The sequence below is a fragment of the Diadema antillarum genome, unplaced genomic scaffold (genome assembly GCF_040938485.1).
Source record: "Diadema antillarum isolate AM-2024a unplaced genomic scaffold, OU_Dant_1.0 seq00001096_RagTag, whole genome shotgun sequence".
NCBI lineage: Eukaryota > Metazoa > Echinodermata > Echinoidea > Diadematoida > Diadematidae > Diadema > Diadema antillarum.
This window is the reverse complement of record NW_027271913.1, coordinates 1068403-1090899: the sequence shown is the minus strand read 5'-3', so window position 1 is coordinate 1090899 and position 22497 is coordinate 1068403. Positions and strand designations below refer to the sequence as shown.

Sequence of the window (22497 nt, the reverse complement as noted above, 5' to 3'; positions counted from 1 at the left end):
ACTAAGGTTGCCTTTTAATGGATTGGATTATCTTATCAAGGTGGTATGGATCACCACTCGGTTGGCTTCGTAATGATAATTTTGTAATGCCCCATGAATTGAACATGAGGTTTGACAAACAGAAAGCATTTCTTGTTCTCTCTCTCTCTCTCTCTCTCTCTCTCTCAATGTCTGGGTTAGTCTCGTTCTTGAATTTTTTTTATCGATTTCTTTTTCTTTCGCCGACTGTACCCGTGTTAAGCCGAGTGATGATGACGCGACCTCGAGAACTGCTGCCCCCCCTCCATGTCGATGAAACGAGACTAGAAACTACACTATGCCTTCGTAGAATACATGAATGTATGTGTACACACAAACACACACACACACACACACACACACACACACACATATATATATATATATATATATATATATATATATATATAATATTCACACAGAGAGACAGAGAGAAAGAAAGAAAGAAAGAAAGAAAGAGAGGTAATACACAAAGACAAGAAACATAATAGTAAACTCACTTTTACTCAAAATCATTTTCACAAAGACAACTTGGCAAAATATTTCCCTTTTCCCCGGTTTTTATTTCTACAGAAAGACAGAAAACCATCAAACATACGAGAGACAGATAGTAAATAGATCATTGTTGATCATTACAGAGCAGTAGATTGCAGAGAAAGAAAGATGCAAGTTTGCACAATATAAATTGGTAATCGTACAAAAGAAAAACGATTTTAAAGTCTCGCACATAGAGTAGTTTATAGGTAAATGATAGTATTTATTGTGGAGAAGAAACAAGATAAGAAGCAAGATATTACTTGATTGATGGTTGTTGTCTTTTGGTTCATTTTCCATCTAGAAGATGGCTGGATAGCTCATATTATTAAGCTATGCTTTGCTGGTCTTTCATGGGGTCCAGTTGGATGTGAGGCAGGACCACTTCACCGGGTTAAACACCCTGCTCTTTGCGATGAATGAATAAAGCGGGATCTTTTACGTGCATAAGATGTGACTCTCTCACACACGGGATCTCCATTTTATGTCCTATCCGAAGGACAGAGTGTTTTGCCTTTTGCTAGAGGGGACGGCATGATTACACACAACATTGCTCAGTCCAAACTCGGGTTCGAACCCGGACCGTTTGGGTCTGAGGCAGACGCGCTACCAACTGAGCCAACTCACCGCCCTGACAAAAAGTTCTTTTTTGTTTTACATTTAATTTCAATGCTGTTTATGTAATATTTTGTGTATTTTTGAAAACCAAACAAATATCCAGAATCGAATTGATTATGCTATGAATAGAGGTTATATCAGAAGAAACTAAAAATAGATAAAAGATAGGAAGTCTAATTCAAGTTATAAGACTTGAGTGACTGTATTCAATAAGCACAGCTCAATCGAACAGCTTGCACAACACAGCGACAACAATAGCATTGAAGCTCTTTAATAAATAGGGCTCACACGTGTAAATAATTCCCCATAGAGACGTGTGTTAAAATTCAAATGTCAAAAAATTCTGTAAAATAGCTGGGAGAAATGAGGTGTTTCATCTTCAGTAACCTGGATAAGTGAGATATACCCTTTCATCCATCAAATTTCCAGGGTGGGTTCTTCTGCTCTAATTCTGTCCAAGGGTCCGCAAAGCCAGACTAAGAGTTCTCGTCACTCAAAAAATCGCCTATTTTCCGTACACGTACCCAATGAAATATAGTCCCCTCAAATTCCATCAGAGAAGCTTTCATCTTCCAACCAAAATGCAGTTTGTAGAGGAATTTATACTCGATGTCTACAGCTATTCAGTTTTTTGCCACACTACATCACTGAATTTTAATTAATTCTTTTCTTCATTTATTTTGGTTATTTGGTACGAATTTGTGAAGGGGTCTGGGACAGTCCATTTTATTTACAGGTGCGAGCCCTATAGACTGAATCATTTAACCATTTCGTGTTGATGATGTATGCCCTCAATCGGCGGGATAATGACTAGTTTTTGCTCAATTTTGTCCTCTTTATAATAAAAAGAGGGAAGGAAAAGTGATAACTATGAGGAGAGACAAAGAGTGGCTTTGTTTTTGATAATTAATTGCTTTAGTTTCCGGGATGAGCCTTTTTCAATAATTATATTAATAGTAACAGATATGATTGTGATAATATCAAAAACTAGAACAATAATAATAATAATAATTATAATAATGATAATAATGATGATGATAATAATAATAATAATAATGATAATAATAATAAAAATAATAATGGTAATCATAATAATAAACGTTTGTAGTACATCGGTATCCATTACGAATATGCACATGGCACAGAGAGAGGCATATAGAAAATCATAATGACGAGACAAAAAAAAAAAATGAAGACGGAAAGTCATGCAGAAATGCTTTTCTATATAACGTGGTTTTGAATTAATCTAACCGTTTACTAACAGAGGACAGATTATTATTTGTGTACACTTCTTTTCTATAGCATGCATTATCACTGCCACGAATCAATTTTTCATTTGAGCTAAAAGGTTCAAATCGGGATAAAACTATTGTATAGGACCATACGGGACTCGAATCAGGGATGTTCTGTTTAGAAGTACAACAAACACCTCATGCGCAATGTCACTTCTTCTAAAAGTTTTTTGTTGCATCAAGAACAATGCCACTCAACAGTTATGTACTTATGTGTCTAAATGCCACTAGAACCTGTAATTGTTTTCTTTTTTTTTTTTGCTATGTATCTGCAACAATACGATCCTCTTGATTTGTGGTAGTATTGTTGTCACTGTGTTATTCCCAAGTCCTAATTTCCATTAATCAGCATCATAGTCGGTTCATTCATCAGTTCCGGTTTGTTGAAAGTGAGCCCTCTTGTGTTGGTCATTGTCCATTCGTCAGAGAGCTGTCTTTTCCAGTTCGTCGTTCGACTGTGGCCACGGGTTTTCATAGCTGTTCGACTCTGCCACTCCTCCACTGGGAATAAGGAAAGAAAATGTGAGATTATAACATTATAAGATTTCATCCCGGGACTCAACTGTTTCTAGGGAAAAATACCTACACCACGTGTTCATAATATATAATATATAATATATACATTAAACATGTACACAGAAAGAAGAAGATGGAAAGGTACATCCAGAGTGATGTCTGTTTTCTGATCTTATATGATGTGCAGAATTGGATATCTGCAAAATTATCGGATTATACAGTTAGGTTTGCTCGCTTCCGAAGGCAACTATAACTGCTTGAATGCACCGTTTTCCTTCAACATTACTGTTAGCAGCAGACAGAGAGACATAGACTCTATCCTCACAAATACACACAAACACACACACACACACACACCCACACACCCACCCACACACACACACACCCACACACACACACACCCACACACACACACGCACACACACACACACACACATATGTATATATTTTCCTACATGTACAATAGCAGGGCATCTCATATAACAAAACAAATGTACATTCGGAGGACAGTTACAATTAAAGGGCATATAGCTGTCTCGTTATTGTTCTCCCTTTACTAGTATTTTACATAGGACTTAAAGCATGTACAAGGCTAAGATGTTGTCTACATGTTAATAGTGAAGAGCGCCATCTGTTGAAAATATATAGTTAGTTCTTCTGTACCCCAGTTGTATACGTTAAATTAGTGTCTTTTACACTAAGTATATCAGCCATTGTTGAAAATGGTACTTCTGCAGCACAGTACAATGCGTGGACAACCGTATATCTCAAATATATCATCTCTGATTACAATGTTTACAAAATTATATAATGCATATTTTAGCTAGGGACGAGTATTAACTGACGTCCATGGATACAATTTCTTCAGTTGTTTATTATTGCAAATATGGTCATATGTAAGGTGTCCTTCTAAGTTACCATTTTATACGGTGTCCTCCAAGGGTTACCCAAAAAAGTTATATATATATATATATATATATATATATATATATATACATAATTATTATTATTATATATATATATATATATATATATATATATATATATATATACATACATACATATATATGATATAAACGCACATAATCATTCTCCTTGCTTTCCAAACAAACGTTGATGTGAACCTTACGTGCTAGGTATAGGGGCAACGATGTTGCCGTAGTCGTTCTCCCGTGTCGCAGGCGGCTGTGCGGCGGCCAGGATGGACATGTCCGGACGATGCGAGGACGGATAATCGCCGCTGCGAGCTTTTTCCGTGTCATACGCATCCCTAGAGAAAGAAGTACAAGGTGCACATTCAAAGTGAACACATGGGAGAATGTGGAGGGATAACAAGTTGTCGTTCAAGAACTTTTAAGAGATGGTACAGTATTGGTGGAGGTGAGAATTGGGCTTTAGACTTTTTGCGAGATATCAAGAAACCGTTTGTAAAACAGTACAGAGCGTACCTTTCAAAGATTAATTAAAAGTTTATTTGATGAAAATTGGTTTTGGAATGGCTGAGACATCAAAAAATAAGGTAAAACAAAGCGATCGTATTAAAGGCGGGTCCCACATCTTATTGGAATTGCTCTGTTTTGGGTATCTCAGCCATTTCAAAACCAATTTTCATCAAATAAACGTTCAATTCCTCTTGGAATTACATGTTCTTTCATATTTCGTAAGAGGTTTCTCGTAATCTCACCCCAAAATGTTAGAAACTCGAGATTAGGTCTCGACCAAAACTGTATGATCACTTTAAGTCATGTCTGTGCTTGAAGAAGAGCCACTCAGTAGAAGTACCTCCATGGAAGTACCATTGCTGATTGAAACTGTTCACGCCCAATATTTTTTTTCTCAGATTATGCAACTATATTCGACCTTTGACAAAGTATTGTCCACTCCATCTGAATCTACACGTCTAAAACTATTTGTTGGTTTTTATTGTTCGAATGCAGATCTTTCAATATACATTGTATATATATTTTTTTTGCGTTCAACATGAATAGAATGTGATGGTATAAGGCTGTAACTCTTTTCCTCCCTGATTTGCTAATTTACAGTACCTGCCTTCTGATGGGGCTACCCTGTTGAAATAAGACTCAATAAATAAATAAAAGAATTAAGAAAAAAGACTCCTATATCGTAGTTTCACGTCCAGTATTGGTTTCAATGATGATGTTAATTGTGTTAATTGAATATTGTAAATAATTGTTTATCATGACTGTATATCAGGCCGTCTGATTTTATCAAATATTTCAAAATGCACCAAACTGTTATTTTGCATTACCTCTTAGAATGTCCACATCAGCGACCAATTTTTGAAAAAGACTGATTTATCACAAATGTCTGTCACGCCGTTAGATATCATTCCATAGGCAAAAGAAAACAAACAAACAATAACCAAACTTTATGTAGAGCCTCTGTGAACTTCCACAACAGAGGGCATTTTTAAATTGTTGATCTGTCACAACTATACTTGATGCTGTCTGATTTTATGAAATAATTATACAAAGCATGCGCCAAAATTTTATTCTGAATTACTTCTTCGAGCCTCCACAACAGAAGACAATTATGAAGAGGAAGAGGAAGAAGATAGCAAACAACGCCAGAGCCACGATGAGGAGGATGAAGTACGGGTTGATGTCGATCTCTCTCCCCATGAACGTGCTAGTTTGTGGTAGTGGACCAAGGACAGCTGTTTTTGAAAAAAAAGTGGTAAATATCACAATTTCACAAAGCATGCAGGAAGAATGATGACAACATCACAAAAACATTGCAAGTTTCTCGTTTTACCATCACTAGATCTACGTTTGTTTGTTTTTTTCTTTTCCCAGTCCAACAAGGTTATAATTCTTGCAGTGATTTCCTTTCTTTTTCTGAGAATACTTATCATTTATGGGGCAGATGATTATGGCTGAAGAAGTGCAGAAAAGACATGCAAATAATGAACCACTTGACTGGCGTGTTAGATAGCCGTACTTCATTCGTCTTGAGATCCACAAGCAGATATAAGCACAGCAAATTTCCCATATGACTACGACTTCGTGGTTCTTTTTTGCATTCTGCAATCGTTTTGATCAAATACTTTACAAATCGAGCCTTGCAAGAAATTTGCGTCGATCGCGGAATGCTAAAACAAAGTTATTAGGAAAAAAAATGAATAAATGTGTAAGCTATACTATGATATCGCACCGTATATTAAAAAGGTGACTGGATTCTTCAGTATATAGAGGAAAAAGGTACATCTCGGCATCGGAAGAGATAATTTCGGGAACTATTGTGACATCTGCATCATGTGCATCGGTATATATGTCTTCCATATCCCCTTACACGACAGTAAAAATGGTAACATTATTGAGAATATTCGAAAATAATATTCATCCCTCCTTACTCGAATCTGAAGAACACACTGGTCCAGAGAAGCCCGAGAAGCAAGTACACAGGAATCTGTTGGCCAGGTTGGAACATATCCCACCGTTCAAACACGGGTTACTGGCGCACTCATCAATATCTGCAGAAATTAAGAATAATAATCAATGAACATTCATGATAACACATATGCATTAAACATGTGCATACTTTTACCTATGAGAGCAGATAAGAGCTCATTTCTGTAATCATTCTCTGCCATGTTTCTCAAAAGTTGCCTTCTACCACATTCAAAAATTGTTGCCATGTCAAATTATTAGAAATAAGAAGTGATCTTAAATTGTTTTTCATTACTGTATCAAGTGAACCGATACTTGAATGTAATTATACAATCCATCTAAAAAGTGCTCGCCCTAATTGCAAAAGAACAAAATTATGTTGCGTTTTATCGATGTCATCTCCCGAAATATTTTTCTTACACATATGCTGGTACACGAATAACATGTACAATCAAATTGCAAATCAAGTCTTCTTCCGTCATGGAAACAAATTGTAGAATTCATCAAACTTCCGGACTTATGACCGAGTTTTCACAATACATTGCTTTATTAATTCAGAGGTGGGAAAAGCATGATGGGATACCTACCAATCTGACAAAGCTCTCCCATGTAGCCGCTCGGGCAAACGCATTCGAAACTGTCTATTCCGTCCACGCACACACCGATCCCACTGCAGGTCTGACCGGCGCAATCATCGATATCTGGATCGATCAAACACGATCACGATCAAATATTACAATTAAGAGTCATGGATCAACAGAACTAAGCGACACTGTACTAAAGTGAATACGAATCAAAATTTAATTCTACCACAGTTTTATCAAACTATTGAAACAACCAATTTATACGATCTAAGAAAATTTGAAATATGAAGAAAATACGATTTTAACAGAGAAATGCTACAAACAAAATTTAGATTGGATTTCTTAAGAACAATCTAGCAATCACCAATTTAAGTTTTCATTGAAATGAATTACGCGATAAACGGATATGGTGACTCTTAAAGATTTACAAAATTGCAAAATACAAAGAAATCACAAAAAAGCAAACACAAACAAACAAAAAACAGAAAATGTCATTCGTTCTGTTATTTACGCCACATGGAAGTGTATTTGTACCTTGTTCACAGAAATCTCCTTCGTACCCGGATGGACAGGTACAGGTGTATGTCCCATTCCCGCTCAGGTCAAACGAGCACTCTGCTCCATTGTGGCACGGATTGGCTATAGTACACTTGTCTGTTACTGCAGATAAAAAAAATAAATAAAATAACATATAGGTGACATGTTTTTATAAGTAAGAATTAGATCTGTTCGTTCCGGAATTAAAGCAGCATTCATTAATGTGAGGTGCGACCTGCCATTCCGTTTGCTGGCACTGCAATGCAAGTACGTTGCTCAGTGCAAGTACAAACTGTATTTTGCGACTGATTGACAAATTGTCCTACATCAACGTACATAAGCACGGAATTGATCAATGTTTCAGCAGTAGTCGTGACAAAAAAAAAAAAATCACGGGCATACATACTCGAGCAGGATTCGAACCTACGACCTCCTGATAACTTGACATGCACCTGATCTCTCAACCATCGAGTTTCCGTCCGCAGCCAGTGCTGCTTCTATTTCTTATAGCATGCAGTGTGTACTGCATAATATTCACAATGCATTTTGCTTCCAACAATCTTAATACTAGTCAGGTTTGATTGACTAGCTTTAGGTTAGTAAAGCATGCTGTGAATAAATCCAGAAAAACATTACAAAGTATAAAGTAGCACTTTACTATCATCGTGATCGTCAAACAATTTTTGCAAACTTGGCGGACTAGTTTCATAAATAGTAATTGGAGAATTTGACCCGTGTGGGTTTTTCAAATGATTAAAAAAGGAAAGAAATCTGATGGTGTCCTCGAAATTTCAGTTTCAAACAAACAGACAAACAAACAAACAAACAAACAAACAAACAGACTTTGGGCTTGATTCATGGATTCAACTCCTTATCCTAACGTACAAACATTCAAACACAATCATGTTGACCACAGTATGTGAGTAAAATCTTGCAGTTTCAGTTAGGGCGATGGGACTGAACCCTCTAAAACAATGAGATACATTATGCCCTTGCTCCTTATAAATGTTATCATTACTGTCGTATTACGACTTATGTTATCAATGTCATTTTTATACTTTCTCCTCTTCTCTTCTTTATTGTCATCATTTGCTTTATTCTTTTCATAATCATCATAACCATCAATGCCACTGCGATATCATCATTATCACCATTATCATTATCATTTCTATTCAGATATTCAAATCACTGCATTTTTCTTGTTCCTTTTTATAATCATAATCATTTGGAGTTTGTATTGTAACATGTGGCAGAGAGAAGCAAAGTTGATTAGTAAGGGCAAATGGCCCTACAGGAAAGAACACAGTGTCCCACAGTGTTTTCACAGTGTTGTCACATAGTCGTCTATGTGAAAACGCTTGAACTTAACAATGTGGAGATGATTTCGCACTGTGGTTTGGTTTTCACAGTGTTCACATAGCGATGTTCTGTGTCACACTGTGAATTCATGATTCACCATGTGTTCACACCGCTTGAATTTAACAGTGTGAAGAGATTTCACAGCGTGTTCACACTGTGATTCTCACACTGTGGGGCAATGTGTTCTTTCCAGCAGGGAGTATCTGCATGAAATGCGTAATAATCAGATATTTTTTTGTGTGTTTTGATTTTGAATATTTGTGACTGAAAGCCGAATAAATAATGATAATAATGATAATAATTATAATAATAATAAAGAATTCGATCGAAATGGTGATTAATGTCGGAGTCACTCACACTCGATGTCGCATCTCGTTCCGATGTAGTTTTCGTCACATTCACAAGAGAAGGAGCCATCTACCGTAGTGCATGTCCCGGACAGACAGGGGTTCACCCTACACTGGTTGGCATCTATTGTTGAAATCAGAACAAGCAATGTATGCTGTCATGAATATGCATTTTGTTCGAAGTGGATGTGGCCTATTCGGCCCACGTTGGGGAAAAAACATGGATCGAGACCGAGTGATGCCGTTTGAGGAGAGGAAAGAATTAAGTTTTCGTTACTTTAAGTTTGATATCATTGGCGGTGGTGATTTGTTTTGTTGTCAGAATGTGTGACGTGTTGTGCCACCAGTATTTCTGTCCCTTCTGTAATAATACGAATGTAATCACATATTATATAGGATGTATATATATTGTAATATAACCGGATTTCTCCAGTTATTGTGTGGGTCCTTTTTTGGGTAAGTTCGCGGACACCTCACTCGGACTCACAACGATCACATCATATCGCATCATCACGTAGAGAAAGCATCAATAATTATTCACCGAGAAGACAATCGAAGTGCGTGCGAAGAAGAACTTTATTACCGTACTCGCCAATCCGGCTACCCGTCAGGACCAGTCGCCTGACACGATGCACCACTGTATCGCCGCACGAATGGCCGATACACACAGCGTTACAAGACTTTAGTGTACAATACACTACAAAACCACGGGGGGACTCCGCGGACACGTCCGCCCCCGACGAGCGTCAGCTCACCACTCCTCGCTCCTTCTACCCGAGCGAGAGTATAACCACGTGCGACCCGTGACCCCCATCGAAACTCATACGGTCATGGGGTCACCGCACGCCCCCTACGTCCTAACCAGACGTACCAGAGACAGCAACTTCAGTGCTCTAACCTCATTTCATTACACAGCCCCTCCCTAAGACTAGTCAGTCCCTTGACTAGGGCAACTCGGGCTTTACATAAATAATGAAATGACCGAAACCGGATACTACAATCCCGTATCCCACACAAACAGAAACATAAACAATAAACGCTAGAACAACATTTTTACATAAACTTCACAGATTAGCGTAAGCACATTTACCTATTCTTACACGCTAAAACAACCAAGTGTATGACGTACATACGCGAAACACTGTCTCGCAACTTTGCATTTACATGTATTTACATAACTTAATAAACACACACAAAAAAGATGTGAAAACCGCATCATTACTGAACAAGCGAGGTATTTATCACTAGGTCTATGCATCATTGTCTCCCGCCTAGCTTAAACAACGAACGCAGAAGTTACCTTCCAAAAGTATAGCTTTTCCGATAGTGTACATTGTATTTACACGTATTTAGACACACACACACACACAAATAAACAAAGCTCTCTTAATAGCAGTCCACATTTTAAAGACAAATAAAACACTGTAGCGTCATAAGTCGTTGCGCCTTCCGCTAGGGGTTCCCGTCCTGCACTCCAACCATAGCGTCTCCAGAGAATTCCTTGCGCCGTCCCACTTGGTGTAGCAGATACCCTTATCGTAAGTCTTCTCGCAGACCACATGACAGATATGACAATACGTCACTGCTGGTTCAACCTGTCGAAGTAGCACATGGCGTTGCAGGTATGGTGCACCTATTGCAGGGATCCCGCAGTTTCCTACATTATATACATTAAGTTGCGGCTGTACACGAGTCACTACAATCACCTGGCGCTCTACCCAGCATCCCTGATACGAATCGTCGCATCGCTGAGGAGAGTTTCGCTTCCTTGGTTGATTGCGCCGGAGATCAGTATGGAAAACGTCGGAGAAATGGATTCATCTTTGCCGGTGTGCAAATCGATAGGGTCAGACTCTGGTCGAACGTCTGCAGCTTCGTTGAGGAACTTCCGAGGTGAATGGTGCCACGAGGACATGACGATCCGGCTCCTGTAAAGGAGCATCAATACCTCCACCAACCTCGATCAAAGACTGTAACAACGGCTCACCAAAGCACTGTTTCATTCGAGCCAGGTGCATTCTTTTCTTTCCGATGTTTTCTCTTGTGTTCGGCAGGTCACGTCCGACAACCTTCCTACAACCAGGAACGGTCGTTGTCATGATGTGTAGCAACGCAGAATTGCGTTAAAATGCACCAGGAACAGAGTTTCGGTCTGATCGTGAAAACATGCATGTGCACGCATAGCAGGCATTCGATTTGAAGGCACTACTAACAACACTGCAGGCATAGCAGGCATTCAATGTGATGGCACTACTGGCACTGCAGGCGCTCTTTCTTCTCCACAAGTGGGGTCCTATTGTTTTTTTCTTCCGGCGCAGACTTCTGCCTCTCAAACAACAACTTCGACATCGTGACGTCGGAATTGACAGATGAACGTGCAGGCATAGCGGGCATTCAACCATAAGGCACCGCTGGCACTGCATGCGCTATAGGGTCCTCTTGACAGGCGCTATTCTCTCTTTATCTTCTCCAGGCTGCGTAAAGTCTAAAACAATACAGGCGCCTTCGCCGGCAAGCGCCTTTCCCCTGCAGGCGCCTTCGCTCGCAGGCGTCTTTCCCCTGCAGGCGCCTCCGCCTGCAGGCGTCCTTCACTGCAGGCGCCTTCCCCTGCAGGCGCCTTTCACCTGCAGGAGCCTTTCAACTTCAACTGCAGGCGCCTTTCACCTGCAAGCGTCTTTCACCTGCAGGACGAAATATACGCAAGATGAATTTACTGATCCAGACTCACCCTGCAGGTAACGAAAAATGTAGTAGGCATTCGTAACGAGGGCACTACTATAGCACTGCAGGATTAATCATCTCTCCTCTAATGCAAAATATGTCACAATAACATGAAAATGATCGTTATAGCAGTCTCCTGGTCCACGCAACCCATCCCACCGCTGCCACCAATGTAATATAACCGGATTTCTCCAGTTATTGTGTGGGTCCTTTTTTGGGTAAGTTCGCGGACACCTCACTCGGACTCACAACGATCACATCATATCGCATCATCACGTAGAGAAAGCATCAATAATTATTCACCGAGAAGACAATCGAAGTGCGTGCGAAGAAGAACTTTATTACCGTACTCGCCAATCCGGCTACCCGTCAGGACCAGTCGCCTGACACGATGCACCACTGTATCGCCGCACGAATGGCCGATACACACAGCGTTACAAGACTTTAGTGTACAATACACTACAAAACCACGGGGGGACTCCGCGGACACGTCCGCCCCCGACGAGCGTCAGCTCACCACTCCTCGCTCCTTCTACCCGAGCGAGAATATAACCACGTGCGACCCGTGACCCCCATCGAAACTCATACGGTCATGGGGTCACCGCACGCCCCCTACGTCCTAACCAGACGTACCAGAGACAGCAACTTCAGTGCTCTAACCTCATTTCATTACAATATATATGTATATATATGTATATATATATATATATATATATAAAGAATCAATGGCTAAAAAAGAATGAAATTTTATGTTCACATATACATTTTATATATCATATCATGATCATTTGCGAATTTTGACTTTGTGGTCACTAAAAATACGTATCACTTTCAATAAGCATGATTGGAATCAGTTTCTTTAGTCTGAGAAATATCAGATTGTTGCATGCTTGCGTTCAAGAAAGGTCCACAATCATCATGGTTATCGACATCAATCGAAGTCAAGCAAGTTTTGTGTGTGTGTGTGTGTGTGTGTGTGTGTGTGTGTGTAGGCATATGTTTGTTAAGCTTCACGTTACAAATCTTAAATGACATTACTTTCTTCTCTCTTTTTTTTTTTGAGGTTTGTTAAATTCCGACTTTTGGGAGGGTACTTCAGCAGCCAGGCAACAAATTATTCTGATTCATCTATCCATACATCAACGATCGCACTTGGTGAGCAAACCGTCAAACACGAATATTCGTGTAGAAATTATGTAATAATGTTCACTCTGTGCAAGTCAAAAATTTAACTGGTGATTCTAAACTTGTGTAAACAATGACAGAGTATGCTGTAGTCCTTTGAATATCACTTACCGACTTGGCAGTATGTTCCTTCATAACCAGCCCTGCAAGCACACTGGTAGGTGCCACTGTTGTAGGAGCAAGTTCCGTCATTCTCGCATAAATCTCTAACGCAGGACTCCGTTGGTGGTGCTATATGGTTCAAACAATATAAATGCGATATTGTAAAAATCATGCTTCATTGAATTCTTGCACCTTTTTGAGAAAGACTGTACCATACGGGAGTTAGTATTGTCCCTAACCTCTATGTTTTGTACAACACGGGTCGTAGTATTGTTCATGTGTACCTAACCTCTATGATATTAGCACTTTAATAGATGTAATACAAAATGTAATGGTTTCTGCGCCAAAGGAATTAAATGAGAGGAACTGAGCAGAAGTCCTGCACAATATTAAAGGCAGAAATGGGCTGCAATTCTTATTTTTATTTCTGGAATTTATATGTTGCCAATTTGGAACTCTCCGGTGTTCTGGTAAGCATAGCCAAAGGTTAAATGCCAATATACAACCTCTAATTGCATACCCATTAGTACGTGTGTCATTTATGACAGGTACTTATGATATTATAATGCAGCACTTCGTTATTACAGCTCCTGGGTACCAATGTATCTTTAGCGCATCTATTTTACTCAGTATGAAATATATTGGTATTTGGCAGCAAAATATACCATGTAATTCAGAAATTCCTACAGATACTAAAACCACTTTTATTCCATGTTATGTTTGATATCTATTATAGTAAGTGAAAGTCAATATGAATAATGATAATTAGGAGTACTATATTTTCAAGTGAAACCCTTTCGTTTACAGAAGGAATTCAGTTAATATTCAAAGCACGAATAAACAAATTTCTGGAAGTTGAAGAGACATAGAACTGGTTGAAACAATTCATATCTCGTTCATGTTTAGAGTTGAAGCTGTTTCCGTTCATCAGCATGGGTTGAAACTTACCAATGTCGCAGTTGATACCACTGTAGCATCTCCGACAGACGCAGACATACCCGTTGATCAGGTTAATGCAAGTGCCGTTATTCGCACACGGACTCGAGGCACATTCGTCGATATCTGTATAAAAACGGTACATGATTATTACGACTTGATATCTCATTCATTCGAAACGAAAAATTTTCTCTCGAAAGGTATCTGACGATTGTCATAATATTAAGAGATTCCTTCATTCCGCTCCATCCACATTAACTATTAGAATAGAAAAGATGCGATAAACATCTCACATGACAGATATATATTTGAGGGACTTATAAGACACTGCCTTACCCATTATAAAAGACCAAGGACGTTTCACTGCACAAAGACACAAAAATCATCCATTAACCTCTTTACTTACGAGATTTCGAATTCCTCATAAACATTGCACTGGATCCTGACTGACTGAATACATCATGTTCCAGGAGTCAAAACTTTCTTATGTTTACCTTTCATTTCATTCATTACGTCACCATTCACATCATGCCTTTATTGTGCGTAAGCAACGTGTAATGTATCCTTTTAAGATACTTGGTATGTGTAGAAGTTTACGGAGCTTACTTGCTTACTTACTTAATAATTTACTTTAATTTTATTTTTCGGCAACGATGATGTTATCCATCTGGATCTTATCCTCAGCTGCTCTTGATCCTTCAAGTAATTATAGCCTGGGCTAATCTCATTCAAATATATATCTTAAATTATGAAAAATCTATGGGGCGTATACGTGTACACACGGCAAGAAGAAATGAAAACTGGTCGAGACCGAGTAGTTACAATGCACACTTCTTCCAATGCTCTTCCAGCTTATTTTTAAATGCATTCACAAAGATACTTCCTCATATCCAGTCAATGATAATGATAGTGAGTTTACACATGGGACTGCATGTCTAATGAAGTAAGTTGAAAAAAGTACGCTACTAACTGAGACAGGAGCATGTATCAATGTAACGGCTTACCTTCTGTGCAGTTCTTTCCAGTGAAACCATCAGGACAGCTACAGGTATAATCTCGACCGTTGTTCATGCACTCGGCTCCATTTCCACATGGGTTCAAGCCGCACTTGTTGAATTCTGGGTATAAAAAAGTATTACGAGACAACAAGATCGTCCCATTAACATCCGTAGATGTTTATAGCCACAGAACAAATCATCTTGTCGTTATGGAACAACTATAAAAATGAACTTATGAACACTTACATTCATTTGATACAGGGAGCAATTTCGCTCTTACATTATAGGTATGCAGAGGCATCAGCCATCATGACAAATATGTTGTCACTTTGCTTTCTTTTTTAAAATCCCATCTTCAATACGTTTGATTAAGGAAATACATTGATGAACAAGATATAGAAAAAAGATCATGAAAATTGCACCAATATTCAAGGAATTATACTGTGCATAAGAGGATCTTAAACTAGAAAATTTGTAATTGCACGGAAAAGGCAAACGAACAAAATACAGGTGAAGAGGAAGAGGAACAATACCCATTTTATAAAGGAGTAAAAGTGAGAAGGAGGAGATAATCTGATAAAGAATTCGTTGAAAAAAATGAAATGAAGAAAAAAAAAAAAGAGGATGACGAGAAACAAGAGAAACAAGAAATTAGGCAGAAAAACACAATGGACAAACAACATACAGACGAAATGATGAATATTCGGGAGAAAGTCTAGATAAGCAAATTCTGGATCGGAAATTATCTACAAAAAGCAATTCGACCATATTTGATGGAATTTGTCCTGCGCAAACAACCATCACTGCTATCATTATCATTATTATCATGAAAGACTTTAAAGGTAACGAGAACGACCCCAAGCGAACCTGACGGGATTTCACAATGTGTTCCTTCCCAGCTCAATGGGCATGTGCACTCAAATCTGGTCACACCAACGTTCATACAGCTTCCTCCATTGATGCACGGGCGAGCGTCACACGGAGTCAAGACTGTGAAATAAGTGTACAGCACAACACAAATAAGAACATTACGTTACCCTAACGAAGACAAGGTGATTTGGTACATCGGGACGAGTTACGAACCAGGCACGTTGTCGACTCTAACTCGATTTTAAAACAGTTCAATATCATTTACTTTGTTATCACTGTTGATGCTATTAACATTATCATATTCATTATAATTATTATCATTACTATCATTATTGTTGTTGTTATTGTTATTATCATTATTATTATTACTGTCTTTACCATTGATACACCAAACAAATCATCACACAGTTACATATCGCAAAGAAACAGCACAGCTTTTGTCAAGGTAGCAATATCTAAATTCAGTAGGCCTATACGGTGAAGAAAATTACCTTGGTAATCCTGGTCGCGAATCTCGATGGAGAACCCACGCTCAGACTTTTCGTTGTCCGTCTGGAAAGAAAGCCAGATGGTGTTGGCCTGCAGCGTGGTGTCGGCCGGGAGTATCGGCCCAGATGCGGCGATTCTCTGGCTGCCAATATTTGGAGAAGATCCTACTCCAATCTGAACAGGAAGAGTAACGATAATAATGATAATGATACTACTACTACTACTACTACTGCTACTACTACTACTAATAATAATGATAATAACAATGATGATAATGATAATAATGATAATAATGATAATAATGATAATAATAACAATAAATTCTTATTTACCCAGGGTATAGCTTTTTTCAGTGATGCCACTGTTCTACCTTAGGACCCTGCTATTTGGGTGGTAGAAGGCTTCACGGTGCACCACGTATTCTTTCTGGAGTATGTGAGTGGCCCTGAAAAGGGCCTACCCAGTCCCGACGTTTCGGCAAGCATGTTCTCGCCGTTCTCAAGGGAATGGCCCTGCTATTATCAATACCCTGGCATTGCCAGGTACCTATCTATACACGTGGGTCGAGAGGAACATAGCATGTTCTCGCCGTTCTCAAGGGCACGGCCCTGCTATTATTATTACCCTAGCATTGCCAGGTACCCATTTATACACCTGGGTCGAGAGGCACATAGTGGGTAAGAACATCTTGTCCAAGGATGTGAGCACAAGGCGAGATTCGAACTCGGGTCCTCCGATCAGGAGTCGGGAGTCTTATCCACTATGCCACAGCGCCCCCACAGTTCATTACACTTTAATCCTATGACTACAAACGCTGCTTACACGTCATGTCACTGACATTGCGATCAGCGTAGTTGTCATTAATGTTGATAGTCATTGAGTAATATGTGCTCTCATAGTAATCCCTATTCATTCAAATAAACAACGGTTAACGTTCTTAAATATTAAAATTATAGGCGCATCAATTGCTTTCGGTCTATACAACTGATGTGCTAGAAATGCCTACTTTATGAGATTGGGTATCGTGTCATATACCGTGGGTGGCCTGGACATCACACAGTATCATTTTTGATTTGGGACATACTTCAACTGTTGCTACATGATTATATCACCAGGTCTGATGTTTTGGAAGCACGCGAGGTTCTAAAATAAGGTGATTTACCAATAACACAATCAAAAACAAGTTGAGTACACATTCAAGTTGAAAACGGCCTTTGGATGAACTTTGTTGCCGTAATTGATTCAATGAATGAAACGAAGCAAATCATATAAGATAGCTTAAACTTAACTTTGTCATTATCGTCAATTTTTTTTCTGTATTCATTAGATCAGCTACATGAAATGTCCTTTACTTGATCTGCCATTTACGGTGGTTAAAATCAATTAACAGTCCAGAAAAGTAAAATACCTACCCTCAAGGTGTCATATCTGTTTTCAGTGATGAAGTCCTTAAAGTCGATGGACACCTCCCGTCCGTTGATACCCGTGATAAACCACAGACAGTTGGCAGCGTCGATGTAATTAGATGGGTAATTGGGCGAGTTTATGATGATTTGCTCGCCAACTCCAAGAGTGTAATTCACACGGCAACCAATGGCTGGGAAGACAATGAGTAAAAAGTGTTAGATACTAAATTAGGTACCGCTATAGTACATGAAGGAAATGACACAACGCGAGTGAAAACAAAAAGAGAGAAAAAAAGAGAGAAAGGGAGCTGGGATAGAAAGTATGAGTCCTAATATGTGTTGAGTCATTACGCCAGTTGCATAATTCCAAGACACATGAGATCGTTTTGTCGCCTATATGCGTGTACAAATACAAATCTCCCGACAAATAAAAATCATATTCACCTTGTTTTCAGTTAATCTTTCGTAGAAACCTACGTGCAGTCGTTTATATTGCCCAAATTACCCTTATGGCGGACAATATCTCTCCCTGCTAATTTGAACACTGAATTATCAAAAATGAAAAACTACAAAAGAACATACCGTCAATTTAGAATAGAAGCGGAAAACATGTGTCGATGCATAGCATGTTGTAGAGTTGTGCAGAAATGTTGCAATGCGTGAGGTATACTCACCAATTTCACAGTTGACCCCGCTCCAGCCCTGTGGGCACGTACACGTGTAGGAGTTGACACCATCAACACAGAAGCCGTCGTTTAGGCACGGAGCACTTGCGCATTCGTTGATGTCTGTGAAATGATGGCAAATTACAACAGAAAACATTGACAAAGACGGCAGAAAGACCCAAACTAACAAAATCCCACAGTGGCTATATCATGATAGCACAATATTCTATTACCAGTATACTGCTTGGGTGTAACCTCTACTAAATTTCCCTCTTACATTGACGAAGAGGTTACTATTTCTTGGAACAATTCCTATGTACCTATTTAGCAGTTACGACTTTATAAAATGGAGGAGTGTTTTAGATGTTAAATCGCTGAAAGAACAAATGATTTTTCTTTATTGTTTCGATGCAGAAATTAATACGTTCCATGTTCCATGTTCCATGTACAGTAATTACTATATGCAACACACGCTTGGTGAAGGGAACTCACTCGTTTGGCAGTGCACCCCAGTAAAACCGTCTGGACATTCGCAATCGTAGCCATGTATACCTACACGATTCACACAGTTTCCACCGTTGAGGCATGGACTACTGGCACATTCGTCAATGTCTGTGGTGAAATTCAGAGGCAAGTGGTGAGATTTTCACTTATGAGCAAATAATTTCTACTCTTTATAAAAGAAACATAAATGAGACAATCATATTATGCAGTGGTTGTGACATCTGGTAACTTAACTTCTACTCCTACATAAACGGAAACTATCTGTGCAAATACGATTGTAACAGGGTTCAATACAAGCAGTGCCCCGACGCTACTTAAAAAAAAATTGACGTTAGGCAACCAAATTTCCAAAAAGTTTATGTTTTTGACGGCCCGTTTGAAAACTAAGATTGAAAAATAGATCTTATTTCCTTTTATCCATTCAATTCATTTCTTCTTTTTTCATATTTTTTTTTTCGGGTCACCAAAATTTACAATCAAAAGGTATCAGTGGCCCGAAGAGTTAACAGCAAAAGAGTTAGTGTCGAGTCCTGATTAGAATCACACTTTCATGAAACCTAAAATCAATAGTTTAAAAAGCCCATGGTTTTGCGAAAATCTGATGTAAATGCCTACATGCCCATCTCACGAAAGTTATTACTTTTTTGGACAAGTTTTAAGGCTTAGTTAACTGGTCAGTAATATGACGGGGCATATAACTACAGAACAACTGGCCCAATAACTACCGCTGAACTTACATTTTTCATTTTCCTTTTTTCAGTTTTGTAATTCATTAACCGCTAACAGAAAGGGTGTCGAACTTACTGATTTCACAGTTCGGTCCCGCGTACCCCTGGTTGCACACACACGTGTAGCTGCCGATTCTGTCGAGGCATATTCCACCGTTCTGACAGGGCCCCGTACTGCAGTCATTGATGTTGATGGCGCACGTACTCCCAGCAAAACCCGAGGGGCACGTACAGGTGTATCCGTTGATCATCTCGTTACACGTGCCACCATTAACACAGGGGTTGGATAGGCATTCCAAGATCTCTGTGTTTTCGTAGTGTAAGCATAAGTGATGAATAGTAAGTCCGATAAAGGGAGTACAGTGTATTGTTTTTGTACAAAACTTTGCTCGATCGTAACGCTTTGTAACCTTCGCACAGGTTGCATTATTTTATGACCTTTTACTGTCCTCTAAAATGCTACACCTAAATTCGCTTCAAAATAGTTGACTTTTACCAAAATACAGTAATGTCATGCTGTCAAAACTGTTCCTCTTGAAGTATGTTTTCAAGGCTGGTAGATAACTGATTTCATATGAAGCGTTTTTTAGTCTGGAAGTAAAAACGACAGTATTTACCCGTTTCACAGTTGGTGCCAGTGTAGCCGCCCCTGCAGGCACATCGGTAGGATATACCATTAGGTTCGTTGAAGCACAGACCACCATTGCGGCATGGTTGACTGTTGCATTCGTCGATATCTGAGTATTGTATTTTTTTCCAAGATAAGAGGTACAGGTTGAGTGACTGATTTAGCAGTGTTAGTGAATGTTAATGTATTAGTAAGAATCGCCTCAAATGTACTTATGACCCTCATAGCAGAACTAACGAGTAGCGCCTATTTATTCGCACTACGTGACAAGCGGGCAATTAGACCTAGTTTATTCAATTTCTGTTTAAAGCAAATATAATCACTGTCTCACTCTCATTGGTGTAAGATTATAATTTTTAGCAGCATTATCTGGATGATAATGATAAATACACTAAGAACTATCTTATCTAATCTGTTTATAAAAGCAAGATGTATAGCTGTATACCTATTATTGCTGTTATCACGTTAACTTCTTCATTGACATTATTCTTGTACAGTATACTAATTTTCATTGTCCCTGCTATTGTTATCATAACAATAATGCCAAGTGCCACATTAAGTTATAATCCACTCAGTCATCGTCTCCTTCATATGGCGTTTGTTGCCACAATCAGTGTTATAATGCCGTCATCGTCATGTAATCGTTGAATTTGAACTAACCCACACATCAATCAAAAGCTTATCAAGTTACATGATTCTTGCTAAGTGTTATTCAGTGTTCATTGTTTAGAGAAACATCCATGACAACAAAAAGAAAATCATGAACATACTTACTCGGGTGAAATTCAAACCCATGACTGCCCAATTGCTAGACAGACGTCATATCACTGTCATATCACTGTACCGAGCTCCTGCCCGATAGCAAGTGATGGTTCTTATTTTATAGCGGTGGATACTGGGTATCAATCTACATTAATGATTCATGCGGTGAGTTGTTTTTATAGCATCTGATTGACAAACTGCCCTACATCGAGATGAATAAACACAGAGCCCTAGTGTTTAAAGAAATAAACATAATAACAGAAGCATCAGCATACAGGTGTTACATACAGGTGTTACATGCATTCTTAGAGTCAGGGAAACATACGCAGGTAATGTCAACAGAATGTGCTCAAGTATTTTATTTTTCCCGCGGCAAACACACGTTCAATTGTTGTATGACACTTACCGATCTCGCAAAATATACCGGTGTAGCCGGTCGGGCAAGCGCATGTAAAGGCATTGATAAGATCAGTGCAGAGCCCACCGTTCTGACACGGGTCACTGGCGCACTCGTCGATGTCTGAAATAGAGAAGGCACGGGAACGACATTCAAACCTCATACAATGCTGAAGGGCAAACGCAAAATCTTCATCTCTCTGGACAAAGTTTAATCTGTTGATTGCATTTGTTAGTTGCAAGCACCAGCACTACTTAACATTAAGCGATCAAAAATCAAAACATTATGTGCGTGATTTCCCCAAAGTCCAATTCATCCTCATTATGTCACAAATAGGCTTTACCTCAACAACCATTAAATCGGTGACGATGGAACAACACACCTGCAAAAACTACAAGCTCCGCTTACATATTAAAAAGGATGTTAAGATAATATGGTTGTGTTGAATATCATGTTATCATGCAAAGCAAATAACAAACGGAATATTTAAAGATATAAAAGCATTTAAAAAACATCTAAAAAACACAAGAATGGGATCTTTTTGATTTTTCCACTAAAGAAATTACTCTCTACAAACAAAGTCTGATATCTTTTTTTCCCCCGCAGGACATTGTATCTTTGCTTTTTGATTCGTTTGTCTCTTTTTTGTTATTAAATTACAAGGCTTGGAAATACCATTCTTCACTCATCCACTATGAGCTAGTTTGGAATGAAATTATAAGCAGCGTGCGTCTAAGATAAGTAAATGTTATCTCTTACACAAAGCAGGCTGATTACAGTAAAACACACTTAACTCTCAGCTAGAATGCTGTGAAAGAGACATTTGTGTTACCTTAACAGTCAAACCTATAACGACATACATGAAACAATACGAATCGATGACATCGGAAG

The 22497-nt window shown here is 38.8% G+C and overlaps 1 protein-coding gene across 1 annotated transcript in view; it reads right to left on the bottom strand.

Moving 5' to 3' along the window:
* Window positions 1–2884: 2884 nt before the first annotated feature.
* The window catches only part of LOC139743542 (uncharacterized), a 75591-nt gene continuing 55978 nt past the window's right edge, over window positions 2885–22497 (bottom strand). The window contains exons 48-65 of the mRNA XM_071654021.1: window positions 21616–21729; window positions 20437–20556; window positions 19896–20123; window positions 19080–19199; window positions 18597–18710; window positions 17929–18113; window positions 16519–16690; window positions 16025–16147; window positions 15164–15277; window positions 14172–14285; window positions 13233–13352; window positions 9226–9339; window positions 7507–7632; window positions 6976–7089; window positions 6352–6471; window positions 5502–5655; window positions 4108–4248; window positions 2885–2963 (exon numbers count right to left, since the gene is read on the bottom strand). Of these exons, the coding sequence (XP_071510122.1) occupies window positions 2885–2963; window positions 4108–4248; window positions 5502–5655; window positions 6352–6471; window positions 6976–7089; window positions 7507–7632; window positions 9226–9339; window positions 13233–13352; window positions 14172–14285; window positions 15164–15277; window positions 16025–16147; window positions 16519–16690; window positions 17929–18113; window positions 18597–18710; window positions 19080–19199; window positions 19896–20123; window positions 20437–20556; window positions 21616–21729 (2372 nt within the window). The remainder of the gene's footprint in view (window positions 2964–4107; window positions 4249–5501; window positions 5656–6351; window positions 6472–6975; window positions 7090–7506; window positions 7633–9225; window positions 9340–13232; window positions 13353–14171; window positions 14286–15163; window positions 15278–16024; window positions 16148–16518; window positions 16691–17928; window positions 18114–18596; window positions 18711–19079; window positions 19200–19895; window positions 20124–20436; window positions 20557–21615; window positions 21730–22497) is intronic.